The 17556-nt window shown below is 61.7% G+C and overlaps 4 protein-coding genes across 5 annotated transcripts; 2 read left to right on the forward strand and 2 right to left on the reverse strand.

Moving 5' to 3' along the window:
- Nucleotides 1-554: 554 nt before the first annotated feature.
- Nucleotides 555-7576, forward strand: CLTB (clathrin light chain B). Of its 2 annotated transcripts, XM_029997762.2 has the most exons (6): nt 555-755; nt 2498-2544; nt 3854-3971; nt 4275-4386; nt 4832-4885; nt 5389-7576. In XM_029997762.2, exons 1-6 carry the CDS (start codon nt 572-574, stop codon nt 5558-5560), a joined length of 687 nt encoding a protein of 228 aa, XP_029853622.1. In that variant the 5' UTR covers nt 555-571; the 3' UTR covers nt 5561-7576. The 2 variants fall into 2 exon arrangements, with proteins under 2 accessions (XP_029853622.1, XP_029853623.1); XM_029997763.2 differs by lacking the exon at nt 4832-4885.
- Nucleotides 7577-10256: 2680 nt separating this feature from the next.
- Nucleotides 10257-11245, reverse strand: HIGD2A (HIG1 hypoxia inducible domain family member 2A). Its single transcript, XM_029998510.2, has 2 exons — nt 11037-11245; nt 10257-10749 (listed from the first exon to the last, which is right to left on the reverse strand). Exons 1-2 carry the CDS (start codon nt 11149-11151, stop codon nt 10583-10585), a joined length of 282 nt encoding a protein of 93 aa, XP_029854370.1. The 5' UTR covers nt 11152-11245; the 3' UTR covers nt 10257-10582.
- A 73-nt stretch (nt 11246-11318) lies between these two features.
- NOP16 (NOP16 nucleolar protein) lies at nt 11319-14222 on the forward strand. The gene is made up of 5 exons (XM_029997749.1): nt 11319-11524; nt 11703-11817; nt 12540-12609; nt 13395-13501; nt 13774-14222. The coding sequence occupies exons 1-5, from the start codon at nt 11418-11420 to the stop codon at nt 13915-13917; spliced, it is 543 nt and encodes a 180-aa protein (XP_029853609.1). The 5' UTR covers nt 11319-11417; the 3' UTR covers nt 13918-14222.
- Nucleotides 14223-14514: 292 nt separating this feature from the next.
- On the reverse strand, nt 14515-17487 carry ARL10 (ADP ribosylation factor like GTPase 10). Its single transcript, XM_029997748.2, has 4 exons — nt 17224-17487; nt 16470-16632; nt 16098-16273; nt 14515-15644 (listed from the first exon to the last, which is right to left on the reverse strand). Exons 1-4 carry the CDS (start codon nt 17407-17409, stop codon nt 15468-15470), a joined length of 702 nt encoding a protein of 233 aa, XP_029853608.1. The 5' UTR covers nt 17410-17487; the 3' UTR covers nt 14515-15467.
- Between the last annotated feature and the right edge of the window lie 69 nt (nt 17488-17556).

Here is a 17556-nt window from a genome sequence, read left to right on the forward strand (position 1 = left end):
GGGGCGGGGTGGCTGGCTTTGGCCGTGGGAGCGGGTCCCGCGGGTGGGGGCCGGGAGCTCCTCGGGAGCGGGTTGGGCTGCCTGTCGGCCACCGGGGCGGGGGTCCTGCCCGGGCAACCTCCCGTCCCGCCGGTTCGCCCGTCCACCGGCGGCGGCTCCACCCAAGATGGCGGCCGCCAGTTAAGATGGTGGCTGTGAGGGATCGCCCGTTCCCACCCCGAGAGCTACGAGTGCGCGCGTGGGGGGGGGGCGGTGCCCCGGGACCACGGTCCTGCGAGCCCGGGGAGAGGCAGCCGAGCAGCCCCGGCCCCCCATGCCCGCGGTGGGGCCGCGCCCGGCCCGTACCGGCTCCGGCCGGCAGCGGCGGTGCAGGGAGCGGGCTGCGCCTGGGCCTGGCGACGCGCCGGGAGGCGGGCAAGCGGGAGGCGCCCGGCGGGGCCGGCCCCGCCGCTGATGTCAGCGCGGTCGCCCCGCCCGCCGCCGCCGCCGCCGCAGTGACAGCTCCGCCCGGGCCCAGTCGGGCCCAGCCCAGCCGAGCCGAGCAGCCGGAGCGGGAGCGGGCGGGCCGGCCATGGCCGACGACTTCGGCTTCTTTTCGTCGTCCGAGGGGGCCGCCGCCGAGGAGGACCCTGCCGCCGCCTTCTTGGCCCAGCAGGAGAGCGAGATCGCGGGCATCGAGAACGACGAGGGCTTCGGGCCGGCCGACGGCGAATCGGGCACCGCCCCGGCCGGGCAGGCGGCCCCGCCGGAACCGGGTGAGCGCCGCGCCGCGCCGGGCGGGCGCGGCCGGGGGCCCGCGGGGTCCGCCTGGCTGCCGCGCCCGGTGGGCGCGGAGGGGGCTGCCACCCCCGTGGGTGTAAAGGAGGACTTGCGTCCTCTCTTGCCCCGAGGGCAGGGAGGGGTTCCCTCCGGGCTGCACCCCCCACCCAGCCCCGTGGGACTGGGGATCCCCGTGGGATGCACAGCATCCCCAGTGGGTGATGGGGTCCGTGCTGTACCCCCAGTGGACAGGCGACGGGGCTCCCCAGTGGACCAGGCCTGCATCCCAGCAAGGGCTGTCTGGGGTCTGTGCTTGGTCCCAAAGGGCTTCCCTCTCAAACCTCAGGATGTGGGGTGAATCCTGAGCCAGGACTTGCCAGCTGTGGGGCAATTTCTCCCCCATGTGCTCAGGCTGGGTTCCCTGGGTTGGATGGGTCCCCGTCTCTGTGTCTCGGTGCCCCCAGCTAGGGCAATGAGGGGCATTCAGGTGGAGCTGAGGAGCAATGACAGCCTTATCACTGTCCCCACAGACAGGAGAGGCCTTCGGGGTGCAAAATGGAAGGCATTTCCATTGGGGACGTTGTGGTCCCAGGCCCTGCAGGCTAATCCTGATCTCCTGCCTCCAGTCTGCAGGGGCAGGGCCTCAGGAGTCTGCTCTCTACATGGACATAGGGAGGCTGCTGCCACAGTACCCTGGCTCCTTCCACTAACCCAGGCCTACAGGGACCAGGCCCACAGGGCCTCCTTGTGCTGGCTGTGGAGCAGTGGTTTCACCTCTCCGCACACAGGGCCCGGAGAGGTGTTGACGGCCGCAGTGATAAATGCAGTCAGGCAGGCTGGAGCTGGGTGTAGTCGGAGCTGCACTGTGGGGGCGAGCACCGTGGGGACGGCGCTTGCCTGAGCTGCGCCGCGGCTGTGCGGCTGCCTGTGCCTGCGGCTAGCCGGCTGGTAGAAGCCCTGTGGTCGTCACTGGGGAGAGCTCAGGGCCTGGAGTATGCCTCCTTCAAAGCCTCTTCTCTCCCAGCAGCAGAGACCCCTGCCTGGGGCTGGCCTTGTGACCCTGGTGTGCAGCTCTTGGTGTTCTCTGGGGCTGGGGGGCAGATGGGGCTGTACCCCAGCTGTGGGTCTCAGTGGTGCCTCATTCTCAGCCCTAACATAGCAGCTTGTCCCAGGGGCATCCCCCGAGGTGGGCTCTTGAGGACCTCATCGTGCATGCTTGACCTCTTCCTCCTGGTGGAGCACACCGCAGTGTTTCTGTGGGCTATGTCCCTGGCAGGGTTGCCTTCCCTTTGCAGCCCTGCACTGCTGGGCACTTGGCCAACAGCTTCTGGGTCAGCTGTCTGTGTCTGTCGGCAGCCTCTGCCTGGCTGCTTGCAGGCTGGGGTTGGTCAGGTTGTCTTCCTACAGTCAAAGCACCTGCCTGTGTCCAGCCTTGTGCCTGGAATAGTTTCCCTAATCTTCAGATAAGATAAAACACCAGTGAAAATACCGTAAAAACATAAACGCCCTGAGAGGCTTGTGTGGGAGAGAGGGAGGTGCTGGCTGAATCCCACCAAGGACAGGATACCATGGGGCGTGGCCCACATGCATGGGGCCGTTGTGGATGGGTGTGCTGGGCTGGAAATGGCACAGACAAACTCCCAGGAACAGATTTGCTTCAGTTTCATGAACACCAGCCCCTCTGGGATCACCTGCAGCTGCCATAGTTGTGCTTTATTTTCTCTTCTTTTTTCTCTAGCTGGTTTCCAGAATGGAGGAGCCACTGTCAATGGAGATGTCTTTCAGGTGAGAGCTCAGCCCCTTGCCCCGGCCCAGTGGTGCTAAGGGGAATTGGGTTGGTATGGGGCCAGCATTCCACTGCCCTGCCCCCCAGGATTGACTGGAGTTTGCTGTCCAGCCACAGAACAGCTGTGGTGCTCCTGGAAAGGTCTGGGTCTCATGGGGGAGTCCTGGCAGCTCCACTGTCACCCCTCTTTGAAGAGAATGTTGGTTCCACCTGCCAGGACCTGCCCCAAATCTGTTTGCAGGTGGCCTGTGCCCTAAAGGAATGCCTGGGCCCTAAGAGCAGATGACAAATCCTCTATTCCCCACAGAAGCCCCTTCTCTCCAGCCTGAGTAGCTCCTGGAGGCCTCCGGAGCAGTCAGGACCATCTCTTGGCAGAGGCCAGAGCCAGGACAGGGCTGCCATGGGACACCCGCTTTGCTGACTTGGCAGCATCTCCCATTAAACCCACTTGCCACATGGCCAAGGGTGTTTCATGGGGGCCACCCACCTGGGTCTCAGCTCCCTCTGGGAGCCTGAGGCCCAGCTCTGCTGGCTACGGGAGAAGCTGTGCCAGCATCTGACAAGCCCTTCACCCCACTCAGTGCCCAGCAGCGTGGCATGTGCATTGCCTGTGCCTAGTTTATGCGATGATAATCACATCAGAAACGGGACAGACTTAATTAGATTGGGGATCTTGGAGGAAAGCCGTAATCCCATTGATGAGCTCGGTGTCAGGCTGGGCGTCCCAGCCAGTGGAAGGTGTTAGGGAGGGGTGCTGAGCCAGCATGGTGCTGGGCCTGGCGGGAAGCCGTACAGGCAGCTCGGCTCAGGAGCGAGGGAGGCTCTTGCCTGCAGGCTCGTGTCCAGGCAGAGAGCAGTACCTGCCTTGGGCCCTGCTTCTCGCCTGGGCTCTCCCTCTCTGCTGTGGCCAAGCCTGTAATGACGCTCAGTCCTGGGGCTGCCTCGGCCTGAGTCAGGGCCAGGGAAGCCCGGTGTTGGTGGCGAGCATGTCACAAAGCCGGTGGCTGTCCTCTGCTGTGGGGCTGCCCAGAGGATGTGAGAGCTGCATTGGCAGCACGCGGCAAGTCAAGGAGGGGAACGCTGGCAGGTCTTTCTGGGTGACAGGGCCTGGGGCTGGGAGCTGGGAGAGCAGCTTGAGCAGCGCTTTGGGGACACTGTCCCAGATGTCCCAGGCTGTCACCCTCCCTAACTCCTATCTTGGCATGTCTGAGTGCTTGGAGTGTGGAGTCCTGCCCTGCTGCCAGCCATTTAAGGTGCCTGGGCTGTGGGAAGAGCTGGGGCTGACGGTGAGGTGCTCATTGCCTGCAGGAGTCCAACGGCCCCACGGATGCCTATGCAGCCATAGCCAAGGCTGACCGCCTGACCCAGGAACCTGAGAGCATCCGCAAATGGAGGGAGGAGCAGAAGAAGCGCCTGGAGGAGCTGGGTGAGACCCAAGGCTGTGTGTGGCCATGCTCATGGTACCTCATGATGTGGCAGTCGGGGCCCTTGGGGTCCCTCACCTGGAGGTGACCCTGCTGCATCCCAGAGAGGTGTCTTGTGCCCCACACTGTGTGGGTGTCCCTGCCAAAGATCTGCTGTCCTTGGGGCAGTGATGCCTTTCAGACAGTACTGGTGGAGACTGGGGACAGGCCTGGGGGGCTGCAACTGTCCTGCCTGCCGAGGGGCTGCCCAGCAGACCCAGTGGGTGCCAGTCTGGCTGATGGGGTCTGTCTCACTCTGGCCTTAGATGCGGCATCGAAGGTGACTGAGCAGGAATGGCGTGAGAAGGCCAAGAAGGACCTGGAGGAGTGGAACCTGCGTCAGAATGAGCAGATGGAGAAGAACCGGGCAAACAACAGGTACATCAGGGTCAGCATGGCCATGAGGGCTGCGATGGGAGCTGCTGTGCAGCCCCATCTGCCTTCCTGGGATGTCTGGGGGCCTCTTTCACCACAGTGGGGCCCAGCCCTGCAGGGACAGAGCTTTGCCAGGCAAGGGGAGAGGCCCCAGGACTTCAAGCTGCTCCGGTGGCTGTGCAGAGCCAGCCTGGCTGGAACCACACTGGGATCACTCTGGGATCTTAATGCCTCTTGCCCCCCGCGTGGGCCTCGCATCGAGGCAGGGTTGGGGCACTGTCTGTGCAGCCCTGCCATCACCGGCAGGTTTTCCTGGTGACGGGTATGCTGTGATGAGTGCGTCACGCTCTGTTGGGAGGATGCTAATCCCCTCTCTGTTTCTCTCTTTCTAACCCTCTGCCTGCCTGTCCGCTCTGCGCTCTCTCTCTGTCTGTGCCTCGGGGGCTAGGATCGCTGACAAAGCCTTTTACCAGCAGCCGGACGCCGATGTGATTGGCTATGTGTATGTGCCTCTTACAGACCATATCCTGCCCCGCAGGGTCTGGGGGTCCTGGACCCAGCGCTGGCTGCCCAGCCAAGGGAAGGGGGGATGCTGGGAGGTACTGGGCCCTGGAGAGGTCCCGGAGGGAGGATGATGCAGCTGAGCATTTCTAAATGGTGGAGTCTTAGGAGGCAAGTGGAGCTCCTGGCAATGCCCCTGTGGCATTCACCCATGGCTGGGTGAAGAGGCAAAGCTGTGGGGCCTTGTGCCTTTTGAGGGATGGCTCTGGGAGTGGAGAAGTCTTGGGAGCAGGCAGACACCCCAGTGCCCCTGGATGAATGATGTTTTCGGTGAGTGCAGCCAAGAATAGCCTTGAGCATCGTGTGTCTCTGGATCCTGGAGGATGCTGAGCTCATTGGCTGGAGCAAGGGGACAGGAAGCGGGGACACGAGGGGTTCCCAGACAGAGGGGAGGGTGTCCTTGGAAAAGGGTTCTGCTAGTGACAACCCTCAACGTCTCCACAGGGCCTCGGAGGAAGCATTCCTGAAGGAGTCCAAGGAGGAAACCCCGGGCTCCGAGTGGGAGAAGGTGGCCCAGCTCTGTGATTTCAACCCCAAGAGCAGCAAGCAGAGCAAGGATGTCTCGCGGATGCGCTCGGTGCTCATCTCCCTCAAACAGACACCCCTGTCCCGCTAGCTGCCACCTGGCACAGCCGGGAACACAGCAGGGCAAGGCCAGGCTCGCTGAGCCGGGCGGCTTCGTGGGGCCAGCCCAGGAGGGTCCTCACCCTGCCTGCCCCCTGCTCCCTGGTGCGCACCTCGGCTGTGCTGGAGTCACTGGTTGTAATTCTCCCCATGGTTTTCCTTTGCTTAAAAGGTGCATCGGTCTCTTTTTACACTTATTTATTACTGTGGGATTTCCCCGGGAAGCGACACTGGGTGGCAGATCTGAGTTAGTGGGGAGCCTTCAGCCTGGGCTCTGCAGGAGGTTGTACCCAGGGGCATGGCTGAGTGAGAGGGGGAACGCTCCACCCCGTGTTCCCCACCTCACCCCTATGCTGGGGATAAACCTGCCTGCGGCTGTCCTGGCGCTGGGCAGCTGCAGGCATGGCACCCCGTGTCTGGGCTTGGGGCCTAGCCCCGAGGCAGTGATCCTAGTGGGACCCGGGGCTGCCGTCTGCCTTTCCTGCAGGGTTTCGAGCAGGGCTGGGAGGGTGGAGGAACAGCCCCGACTCGGCTCCATACTGCTAGGTCCTGCGGGGAGTGCGGCTGCAGCATGGTGCTGCCAGGCTAGCAGGGACTGAGGAATGTGAGTGCAGGCACCCAGGCTGGGCCGGGACTGCTAGCAGTTGCCCCAAGCCCAGCAGAACTCTCCCCAGCCTGGCTGTGCACCCCAAAAAGCTGGTGGGGCTCCGAGCAGTAGTTGCAGTGTCCGTGCCCCATCCACCCTGTGGGGCTGCTGGCGCCAGGCAGCACGGTGGTGCAGGGCACTGGGAAGGGGCCATGGGGTGAGTGTGCAGGATGTTTTCTGTCCCTCCCCCAAGTCCACCAGCAGTTGGGAACGTGGGGTGCCAGTCTTTGGGGGCCCTTGGCTCTGCTCTGCTCCTTCCCCTGCTACTAGGATGGAAGATTGAGGCTGCATGGTTGCAGGGAAGTGTGTAGGAAGGTCCAGATGCTGTGGGGCAGGTCAAGCCCCCAGCTCCCTAACCCAGGGGCCCAGAGCAGGATTGGGCAGAGTTCTAGTGCTTGTGCTGTCCCTGGAGAACAACCCGCACATCTGTCTGCAGCTGCTCTGTGGCTTGTCTCTGGCCCCTGCTGGATTTGCACACCTAAGGCAGTGTGGCAAGATGTCTCGGTCCCGCTCCCCACCCCACAAGGCACACACTTCCCAGCCCAAACACTGTCTTTCTCTCCTCTGCTTGGTGGGGCCGGCACCAGCCCCTCCAGCTCGGAGGTCCAGCCCTGGAAACCTGCAAAACTCCCAGCTGGCAGGAGAGGAGCAGGCCTGCGTGCACCCTGCTGCAGGGCAGCCTTGAGCTTGTGCCCCAGGTCTGGCCCACTGGGGGCTTGGGAAAGGCTTGCAGCAGCGGGCTGCGGGGACATGGAGCAGAGCCCACAAAACATTTGCTTGAGCCTCACTGCAGAGCCCTGTTCAGCCAAAAAGCAAGTATGCAGAGCTCTCCTACCCTGCAGCTATGGCTCCACGAGTCAGGAAGGTCACCTGCCCTGCTGCTGCAGCCCTCGTGGGGTGACTGGGCACCCTTGGCTCTGGGGCACAGGCTCAGCAGCGGGCTGGGAAGGGAAATGGTTACATAGGGAGTCACTTGGTGTTGTGTTGCCCCCTTGCCCATAGGGCTGATTGCTCCTACTCTGTCCCCCTGCGCTCCAGCATACGTAGGCAGCTCTGCTGCGGTGCAGGATGGACGCTGCTGCAGAATACCTGGGGACTCAGCTGCCTGCCTCTGCCTTTCACTGCAGAGCAGCGGGAAGCACCTCTGGCTGCTTCCCAGGGACAGGGAGCTCCCCTGCGCTCTGTCCCTCCAGCCCCCACAGGCAGCCGGGCCCCTGTGTCCCCCAGCTGCCATGCACCCCATGTCAGCAGGGGCAGCCAGCTCCTGGGGAGCCATGCCCACAGCTGTTCTACATCCCCTCGGCTTTAGTATCTGTGACTGTTCAAAATACCTGTTACAATAAACCGACATCTCCAATCCTACAGGGCACTGTCATCTTTCTGCCTCAGCAATGCACACGTGTTTAGGAGAGAACCCACAGCCATGAAGTCTCCTGCGGGAAGGACAGGGCTGGAGGAGAAGCACATCCTACAGGAAAAAATTGGAGCGAGGGGAAGGGCCAGAGGGTTTGCGCTAGCCCTGGGCAGGAGCAGTGGCAGCAGGACAGGGAGGGGACCTGCGAGCTCCTGCTTGTCCAGACAGGCCAAGCTGCTCCCCAGCCTGCTGTGCCCATCTTCAGGCTGCCAGGGCTGCCAAGGGATTGCACTCACACCCCTGCCCCAGGCTGGCCGGGCTAGAAGTGCCAACCAGGCAGCCAAAAGCGGCTTCTTCTGGGAAAGACGTGCTGAGCAGGCAGCCAACCAGGGAAGGCAGGCAGTGGCACAGCCCCACAGCAGGCAGAGCCCCAGGCTCCCCGGTGCCAAGGTGGAGCTCACCCTGCTCAGCGCCAGTGATGGCTTGTCCCCCACCCTTGCGTCTCAGAAGTCAGCTCTGGTGGGCAAGAGCTTTCCCTCTCTCCTTGATGAGGCCCACCAGTGCAATTCCCTGGAAAAGACAAACCAACCAAGCACTCGTTTGTGGGCAGAAATGGGTTTACCCCTCACCATGTCCTCCAGAGAAGCTTGTAAGGGCAAAGCGGGATCAGCAAGCTGCAAAGCCACCGCAGGCCAGGGAGGGCCGGGGCACAGGCACCTACTTGCAGACACCCAGAGAGCAACGCCTGGAAAAACCCCAGGTGGCTCAACGTGAGGAGGCATTGCAGCACAGTTAGTGGTGTCTGAGCCCCTTTCCCCTGCAAGGATACGCTCTGCCTACAGGCAGGTACAAGCTGCCGCAGCCACAGAGCAAATAGAGCCTACAGCCCCATGTCCTCCCGGCTCTGTGGCCCTGACATGGGAGAGCAAAGCCTCGTTGCTCACTGTATTGGGTCTGCGTGGCAAGGTTTTGGTAGCAGGGGGGGCTACAGGGGTGGCTTCTGTGAGAAGCTACTGGAAGCTTCCCCTACATCTGACAGAGCCAGTGCCAGCCAGTTCCAAGACAGACCTGCTGCTGGCCAAGGCCAAGGCCAAGCCCATCAGCGATGGTGGTAGTGCCTCTGCGATAACATATTTAAGAAGGGAAAAAAAACTTGCTGGGGCACAGAAACTGCAGCCAGAGAGAGGAGTGAGAACATGTAAGAGAAACAACCCTGCAGACACCAAGGTCAGTGAAGAAGGAGGGGGAGGAGATGCTCCAGGCGCCGGAGCAGAGATTCCCCTGCAGCCCGTGGGGAAGACCATGGTGAGGCAGGCTGTCCCCCTGCAGCCCGGGGAGGTCCACGGTGGAGCAGATCTCCACCTGCAGTCTGGGGAGGACCCCACGCCAGAGCAGGGGGATGCCCAAAGGAGGCTGTGACCCCGTGGGAAGCCCGCGCTGGAGCAGGCTCCTGGCAGGACCTGTGGCCCCGTGGAGAGAGGAGCCCACGCTGGACCAGGTTTTCTGGCAGGACTTGTGACCCCGCAGGGGACCAACACTGGAGCAGTCTGTGCCTGAAGGACTGCATGGCATGGAAGGGACACACGCTGAAGCAGTTCATGAAGAACTGCAGCCTGTGGGAAGGACCCACGTTGGAGAAGTTCATGGAGAACTGTCTCCTGTGGGAGGGACCCCATGCTGGAGCAGGCAAAGAGTGTGAGGAGTCCTGCCCTGAGGAGGAAGGAGCAGCAGAGACAATATGTGATGAACTGACCGTAACCCCCATTCCCCATCCACCTGTGCTGCTGTGCGGGAGGAGATAGAGAATTCGGGAATGAAGCTGTGCCTGGGAGGAAGGGAAGGGTGGGGAGAAGGTGTTTTAAGATTTGGTTTTGTTTCTCATTACCCTACTCTGGTTTCATTGGCAATAAATTAAGTTAATTTTCCCCTAGTTGAGTCTGTTTTGCCCGTGACAGTAATTGGTTGAGTGATCTCTCCCTATCCTTATCTCGACCCACAAGGCTTTTGTTGTATTTTCTCTCCCCTGTCCAGCTGAGGGGGAGTGATAGAGCGGCTGCGTGGTGCTTCGTTGCTGGCTAAGGTTAAATCACAACACACACCAAACACCCCTGGTATGATCCAAATGATCCAACGCCAACGACGGGACTTGGAGTCGTCCATGACGACGTTTGTCATGACACAGGCAGCGCAGGTCCCTCTGGGAACAGGGCGCTTGCTCAGCAGCCAGCTCCAGCTCATACGAAGCAGCGAGCTGCGCAGGAACCAACTCCCCAGCAAAAGCAGTGGAAGCAGCAGCGTGTCCCAGAGAACACGGCCAGGCCCTGTTTATGGAAACGTGAGTTCCCAACTTGTTTTCACAGGGGGTTACATTTCTTATGTCCTGCTTGCATTACCACAGCTCTGAGACAGCCGTGCCTGCTCCCTTTTCTTCCTACACTGTTTACTCTTCTGGCTTCTCAATGCTCTGCAATCCAGCATCAGTCAGAATCTTGCTGCAATTCACTTTATTACTCACCAGTTGCAACCAAACAGATTACATACTCTCCCCAAAGAACTCACCCGCTGCTTATGGACTCTTTCCTGCCAGGATCAAGCCATAAACAGAGCTGTTCCTTCCTACCCTGGCAGCTCATTTCTCAAATGTTGGTGCACCTCCTAACTAAAGTGACCTCAGTGCAGACCACGACCCACAGGACACAATTTTAATAGACTGTTACAGCACCAAGCAGGGACAAGAGGTCTGACGGGGGTGGAGAGCCACAGCCTCCAGTGTTGCAGAACAATAAGCTCTGAGGGAATCAAAAAATGCCATGGCCCAAATTGCAGGTTAATCACAGGGGTGTATTAGCCACGTTTCCAGTGCTCTAGAACACAGAGCCTCTCTGAGAGCGGCTCCACCAAGACATCACAACTGTCCCACAGAAAACTCCACACGCAGCCAGAATCCACCCTTCCAGCTGGGGTACAGGCTGGTGGGCGCGTGCCTGCAGCCGCAGCTTCTCTCTTGCCTGATTTCACTTTCTAGATTTCATGGCCGTGACCACCATGCCTCCCAGGAGGGCTGCGAAGGTGAAGCCCTGGGCCAGGATACGTGCCCGCATCATCAGCTGTGACTGACGGGTGTTGCCTCTCTTGAAGCTGATCAGTCCGTAGGTCAGGACGCCGACGGTGCAGAGGCAGCCTGCGGAGAAGAGACGGACGGATGGACGGCTCAGGGGAGCGGGGCAAGGCGGGGGCTTCGAGGACCAGCTCACCCCTCCTTCCCGCCTCCCCCAACGTTCCTGCCCTGCGCCTGAGCGTCGCTGGCTTGTTAGACAACACCCTCAAACGAGAGACATGCCTCCCCGGAGGGCAACCCCTTGGGTTTGGGCTCAAGAGGGGCCGACCCGCAGCTCACGGCCCTCCCTCCTCACCAGCCTCCATCGCCCTGGCCCTTCCCCCTCGTCACCCCACACCCTCCCCCCTCACCGAGGGGCACCAGAGGGTTCTCGCGGGTCTTGCGCAGGAACTTGTCCCCGAAGCCTTCATCGCTGAACACCGGGAGCGGGCTGGGCTCCAGCGGCGGGGGAGGCCCGCCCGCCATGGCTGCGGCCCGCAGAGAAGGTGACTACCCGCGACCCTCCCCGGCTGCCGTAGCCAAGGAAGAGGCGCCGGCTCCCGGCAGGCCGCACGGCCCGCCCCCTCCCCCGCCGCGGGGCATGCCGGGGGTTGTAGTCCGCAGCGGACAGACCCAGCGGGCGGTACTCCTGACGCGGGACTACACTTCCCGTGGTGCCCCGCGGCGCGGCCCCGCCCCGCGCGGCCCGGCCCGGCGCTCGGCGGGGGCAGCGGCAGGAGCGTGGGGCCGCCATGCCGAAGGCGAAGGGGAAGAGCCGGCGGCAGAAGTACTCCTACAACCTCAACCGCAAGCGGCTCTACCGCAGCGCCCGCCGCCGCGCCGCCCCGCGTATCGCCTGGTGAGGGCCGCGGGGGTGGGCCCACGGGGGAGAGGGGGGCGGCGCGGGCCCGTCCGTGGGCCGTGTGGGAGCGGGTGCCCCGGGGGGACCTGCCACACGTCTCGGTGGGTGCCTGGGGGACGCTTGTCTGTGGGGAGGGGGAGCGCAGCCTGTGATGCCGGTGCCTGTCTCCACGCAGCTCGCATATCCGCCATGCCTGGGACCCGACGAAGTCGGTGGCGCAGAACCTGGCCGAGATGGGCCTGGCCGAGGATCCCAACAAGGCCGTCCCCATCCCCAAGAAGAAGCTGCTGGTAAGTGCGGCCGTGTCTCCGCCGGGGAAGGGCAGGGGGACTCGGCTGGGGCTGCTCCTTTGCGGGGGGTGGAAGGTCAGGCCTCCCCCAGGATACGCAGCCGGGCTGGGGAAGGCAGCGTGGAGAGCAGCCTGCCTTGGAGCGCGGGTCAGGTGGCTCTGGATCACTCTCTGTAGGTGGATGGGTTTCTTATCTTTATTAATATGCTTTTCTTGCCAAGATCCTGGTGTGGGAATGAGCTACGGTGTCACAGGGAAATAATGGGCTTTGGGACAAGTATAAATGATGTCAGTCAATCTCCTGGGACTTGCCAGAGTGAGGTGGGGTTGGGAACACTGCAGCGGAGTTGCTGCTGATAACAAAGAAAGCCTCTTTTGTGTACAGCAGCGCCAGCCCGGCCTGCCTGCATCGGCCTGCCTGCATCGGTGGGCAATGCTTCCAGGTGAAAGGTGGCCCCACGAAATGTCACGCTCATAAAAAAAAAAACAAACAGGAGTGACCTTGTTTGCCACTTGTCTCCATTCACACACTATTGCTTGGGCGACAGGCTTGCCCACAAGCTAGCTTAATGGTGCAAATAAGGCTCTGCTTAAGCCAGCTGAGATTTCCTGGTCTTTGCAGCCATTATGTAAGCAGTTTGGAGTTTTGGGAGCAATGTATGGGGACACAGCTCTCTTCCAAATGAGCTTTTCTTGAGTTGCCTTCTTTCTCATTTAACACAGGGGATGGAAGTGGAAAGCAGTGGATGGGAGCAAGGAAAGAAGATAGTGCGAAAGCCCTATGTGGTGAACGGTCAGTGCCGCTTCTGTTGTCCCCAGGGAGCACTTCACCACCTCCAGCCTTGGCAGGTTTCCTGCTAAACCACACTGCTGCTGTTGCATTTGGGGTTCTCCCAAGGCTCTGTGGGTTATTTTGTCTCATCTTGGTGCTGCCAGGCTGTCGTTAGTTGCTGTGCTGTGCTAGGGGCAGGGAAGGCTGTTAATTCTTGTCCAGGCTTGTGGGCTTGTGGAGGAGTACTCCCCTGGCAGCAGTCAGCTGGGGGTTCTCGGCCAGGCCGGAGCTGAGCCGGGAGCCAGGACCGCAGCTCTGCCGTTCCTGTGTGTTCTCTGTCTCATGAATTTCCTTTTCCCTCCTGTGCTGCCTTTTTTTGCAGTATTTCTATCTGCAGCCCCGAGAGGGCTCTTGTCACTCTGAAACTGCTGGTGTGTGGCACCAGGGTGAGGAGACACTGTGGCTGCAGTACCCCGCATGTTTTAGTTGTGGGCTGGGCAGCTCTGAACAGTCATGCTCTGCAGCCTGGGCAGAATGGCTCCATTCCTCATGGTGTGAGCTGGAAAGGAGCTGCAGCGCAGGCCTGGATGCCTGCAGCCTATGCGGAGGGCTGTTGTCTTGTTTGTTTTCCTGCACAGTCGTGCTGGGAAGCAGCCCTGTGTGTGTGTGAGCAGCCAAGCTGTGCTGCAGGGCCTGTGCTCTTTTCTGCAGTACTGGCAGGGCTCGACCTTGGGAAGAGACTGGGGACTGCTGAGGTGCTGCTTGCTTCCCTCCCCTGCTTCATGGTGTCTCTGTCCTCTGCCTAGAGATGGAATATGAGGCCAGTCTCCCTGAGAAGAAGTCAAACACGCTGTCACGAGACCTCATTGACTATGTGCGGTACATGATACAGAACCACGGGGAGAACTACAAGGTAAGTACTGGCTGTCCCAGAGCGAGGAGCACCTGGAGCGATTCACTCCTGGATCTTCTGCAGGATGAGAATTGCTAATCCTCTCTGTCCTGGCTCCTGTTTCGCAGTCAGCTGATTGTTAAGGGGAAGCAGCACTTTGAACCTTGGCCAGATCCCTGTCTGACTCAGGCAGTGATCACAGCCAGCCTGGGTGGGCCTTTGGAGTGTGGCTGCACTGGTTTGGTGTTTGCTCTTGGGGCCACTCCTCTGATTTACCCTCTCCTTTGTCACAGGAAATGGCTCGAGATGAGAAGAACTACTACCAGGATACTCCCAAGCAGATTAAGAGAAAGATCAATGTGTACAAGAATTTCTATCCTGAGGAGTACAAGGATTTCATTGCATCACTCAAGCAGGAAAAGATGGATGTGCAGTGACTGCCCTTTTTTCTCAGGTCTGCCTGCAAGTGCAGGCTTGACATGACCATTTTTTGAACTGGGCGGGGACTGACAGACAGGTGACAGTCACTCACAGGCTCAGTGCCTGCAAGTTCAGCTATGCAAAGCCTCTGGCGATGGAGGAAGGACCTTCATTAGACAGAGGGAGTTATAACCAGGCATGAAAGACTTTTGGCCATGGCTTGCGGCGTTGGGACTGAATGTGCTGTGCTGCTCATTTCTGTGTGGCAGCCAGCACTTCTTTTGCCTTGTTAAAATAAATCACTCTTTCAAGCTAGTGTGAATATCTTGCTCACGGGCTCTCGCTTGGCGCAGTCCCGTGTCGGAGAGATCCCGGTGTCAACCCACGGGACATGGGCATCGGGTGCATGTTACCTTCTGCAGCAGCGGGGCTGGGGGCCTGTGGGGGGCCTGTGGGGTGCAGGCAGTGCTTGGGCCTTTGCTGATTTCCCTGTTGGCAGCAGAGGCTGGGGTGGAGCCATGTGCTGCTTCCTTCCCCCACGAGTGACCTTCCTGCCTGCAGCTTGGGAGACCGGGCTGGGGGTCCCTTCCCTGCCAAGGAGCTGGAGGGCAGCGCAGAGTGATCAGCCTCTTTTATTGACAAAAGGAAGGAGCGACTGTACAAAGGTTTTGCAGCAGAGGCCAGCCGGCATGTACTCCCTTTCCCCAATGTGCTCCCCAGCTTCCACAATCGGTTTTCCAGGACCCAGCGCCCTGTGGCCTGACCCAGCAGCCTCCTGCCTGTAGGCAGGGCTTTCTGTGGTCCCCAAGCCTGGCTCCTTCCTCTTCTCCCTGGGGCAGCTGAGAGGGAGGGAGACCAGGCAGGGGGGCAAATGCCTGCTGAGCACAGGTCCTACCAAACAGCCCATCTTTATCCCTGTTCAGGGTGGAGAGGCAGTGCGGGGCTGCCCAGTACCTGCTTTCATCTCTCTCAAACAGGGCTTTAAATACAGAGTTGGGGAACTTGAGAGCTGCGCTCAGCCCCAGTGAGAGACAGCCTGAGCTCGTTATTCCTACTGGTGTGTGTCGTACGGGCAGGGCTGTGGGGCAGGGCTGCGCCAGCAGTAACTCCTTGTGTTTTTCAGGAAGGAGAGCCCATCTCCTGGGATGACTTGTCCATGCAGGTGGGTAAGAGGGCTACCTCGCTTGTTCGGCCACATTCATTTAATATCCTGCAGGGCTGCCATGAAGGTGTGAGGCCCTGCCCTGCGCTGCATGTTCCCACTCACCAGGAGGTAAGAGCTGTGCTTGTGCCTCCATCCCAAGGGAGATTTCTTCCCTGAACTGGGGGAGGCGGCTGCTCTCTCCACACGGCAGAGAGGAGAGCCTGCTGCTTGTGTTCCCTGAGGGCAGCTGTGCCACAGCTCAACCCCAAACATCGTGGGGTGCAGCAAACACCCCAGGACTGGCAGCCTGCTACCAGCGAGTCAGGTCCAACAGCACCCACCCAGCCGCCTTCATCTTCACGCCACAGACCCCAAAGAAGAACTTGTGCTGGGGTTGGGAGCCTGTCCGCCCCCCACGCGGGCTCAGGGCTGGGAGAGCAGGGTGACCAGCAGGTTCTTCACATGGAGGACACTGGTGGCGGTGCTCAGGCTGGCCCAGGTCGCGCTGGTGGGCAGGAGGAAGAGCTCCCGTTGCTTGCTGAGCATGTGCAGGGCCAGCTCCTCCCGCAGCTCTGCCGTGCTCAGGGCATCACTCTTGTCCTGCGAGGGAGAGAGGCGGCTGCTCAGGAAGGGAGCAGTGCCGGCAGCCACGCTGCCGGCTGGCAGGAGCCCTGCCCTGCCTGTGTGGTCCTGGCAGGGATCGTGCGCAGGCAGGGCTGCCTCGCTCTTGCATTGGAGTCGCTTTGGCGCAAGCTAACAGGAAGCAGCACCAGGCATGCGCTTGGTTGCCTGCCTGGGGAATGTATTTCCCCTTGGGGATTTTGCAGGCTGCTGCCTGGGTGCTCTCCTGAAACTCTTTAGCCGGGGCACTGGTAACAGTAGCCGCGTCTCCTGATGAAGACTGGAGGAGACAGGCCCTGAGAAATCAGATTTTGCAAGAGTGGGTGGATTTTGGGTATCAGAATTTCTGCTCGGGGCCCTGGGGAGGGACAGTTTTGCTGCAAACAGTCCCAGAGGTAGCTGGGACAGACAGACACATGGACGGACACCCACCTGCTTGTTAGCCAGCACGACCAGAGGCAGCTGGGGCTCCGCGGCTAGCAGCGTGTGCAGCTCCTGGCGCGCTGTCAGCAGGCGCGACCTGTCCACTGAGTCCACCACGAACACCAGCACGTGGGCCTGGCTCAGGTAGTGGGGCCAGTACGCTCGCAGGTTCTGGCTGCCCCCCACTGCGGGAGATGGGCAGAATCAGGCACCGACGCGGGGGTGAGCAGGGCTGCCGCCTCACCGCAGCACCCCAGGGGACCAGACCTCCCGCCGCTCGGGATGCTCTGAAGCCCCAGCCCGGTGCCGGCAGGCGGGGGGTACCCTCTGAGCCATGCAGGCTCAGCCCTGGGGGACACATTGGGGCCAGGCCACCCTTACCCTCCAGCAGGTCCATCTCCAGCCCCTCGACAGAGAGCTGGGCAGAGTTGAAGCCGTAGGTGGGTGCGATGTGATCCCTGGCCGTCTGGCTACAGATGTAGTGCAGGACGCTGCTCTTCCCTGCCCCGTCCAGCCCCAGCACCAGCACCTGCCGCCAGTCCAGCTGTGGGGGCACAGGGGGGCACGGGGTGGGTGGGGGCTGATCCCAGGACCCGCAGCCCCTTGCTTGGGCGGCTGGTTGAGGGATGAGCCCAGAGCAAGGGGTCCTGCCAGCCCCCCAACCCCCCCAGCCCCTGTGCCCCGCTGTCTCCAGCCCGGTGGGGTCCAGTGGTGGTTCAGACCAGGGACCCCTTCCCCAGCAGGATGGGCTGCAGCAGGGTCCCCAAGGGCTGTCATCCTGCGGAATATCCCCGGGGAATCCAGTCTGACCCGCTCTGGGGGATCCTGGTGCGAGACCCCAGGGGGATCCTGACCCTGCGCCCCCTTCCCCAGCCCCATGTGCTCAGAGGGATCCCCGCCGGCCCCCAGCCTGGTGATCACAGGGGCGATCCCGACCCCCTGCCCCTTCCCCAGCTTGACGGTCTCGGGCGTGTGAGGAACCGGGAGGGATCCCGACCCCCTGCCCCGTCGGGATCGGGAGGATCCTGCTAAGGGGCTCCCGGTATAGCGGATCCCAGGGAGATCCCGACCCTATGCCCTTCCCGCCCTGCGATGGGTCGGGGGTCCCGGCGAGGGTCCACCCCCCATCCCTTACCGCGTCACCGGGGGGAGCTCGGTCCCGTAGCTCCCGCAGCTCCTGCTCCCACCAGCCGCCCCAGTCGGTGCCGGTGCCGGTGCCGCGGAAGTAGATCTTCCAGGCGATGAAGAGGAGGGAACCGACGGCGGCCACGGCGGCCCCCAGGGCCAGCATCAGGTCCCGGAGGGCGCCGGGCAGAGCCATGCGGCACCGGCACCGGCAGCAGCACCGGCAGCGCGCGGCCGCGGTGCAGCTGTGCCCCCCCCCCCGCTCCCCCCCCCCGCCAGCTGTGCCCGCGGGCGGCGGGCCAGGCCAGCTGTGCCCGCCCCTGACGTCACCGCCGCGCTTAAA

Source organism: Aquila chrysaetos, chromosome 22 (assembly GCF_900496995.4).
Source record: "Aquila chrysaetos chrysaetos chromosome 22, bAquChr1.4, whole genome shotgun sequence".
NCBI classification, from domain to species: domain Eukaryota; kingdom Metazoa; phylum Chordata; class Aves; order Accipitriformes; family Accipitridae; genus Aquila; species Aquila chrysaetos.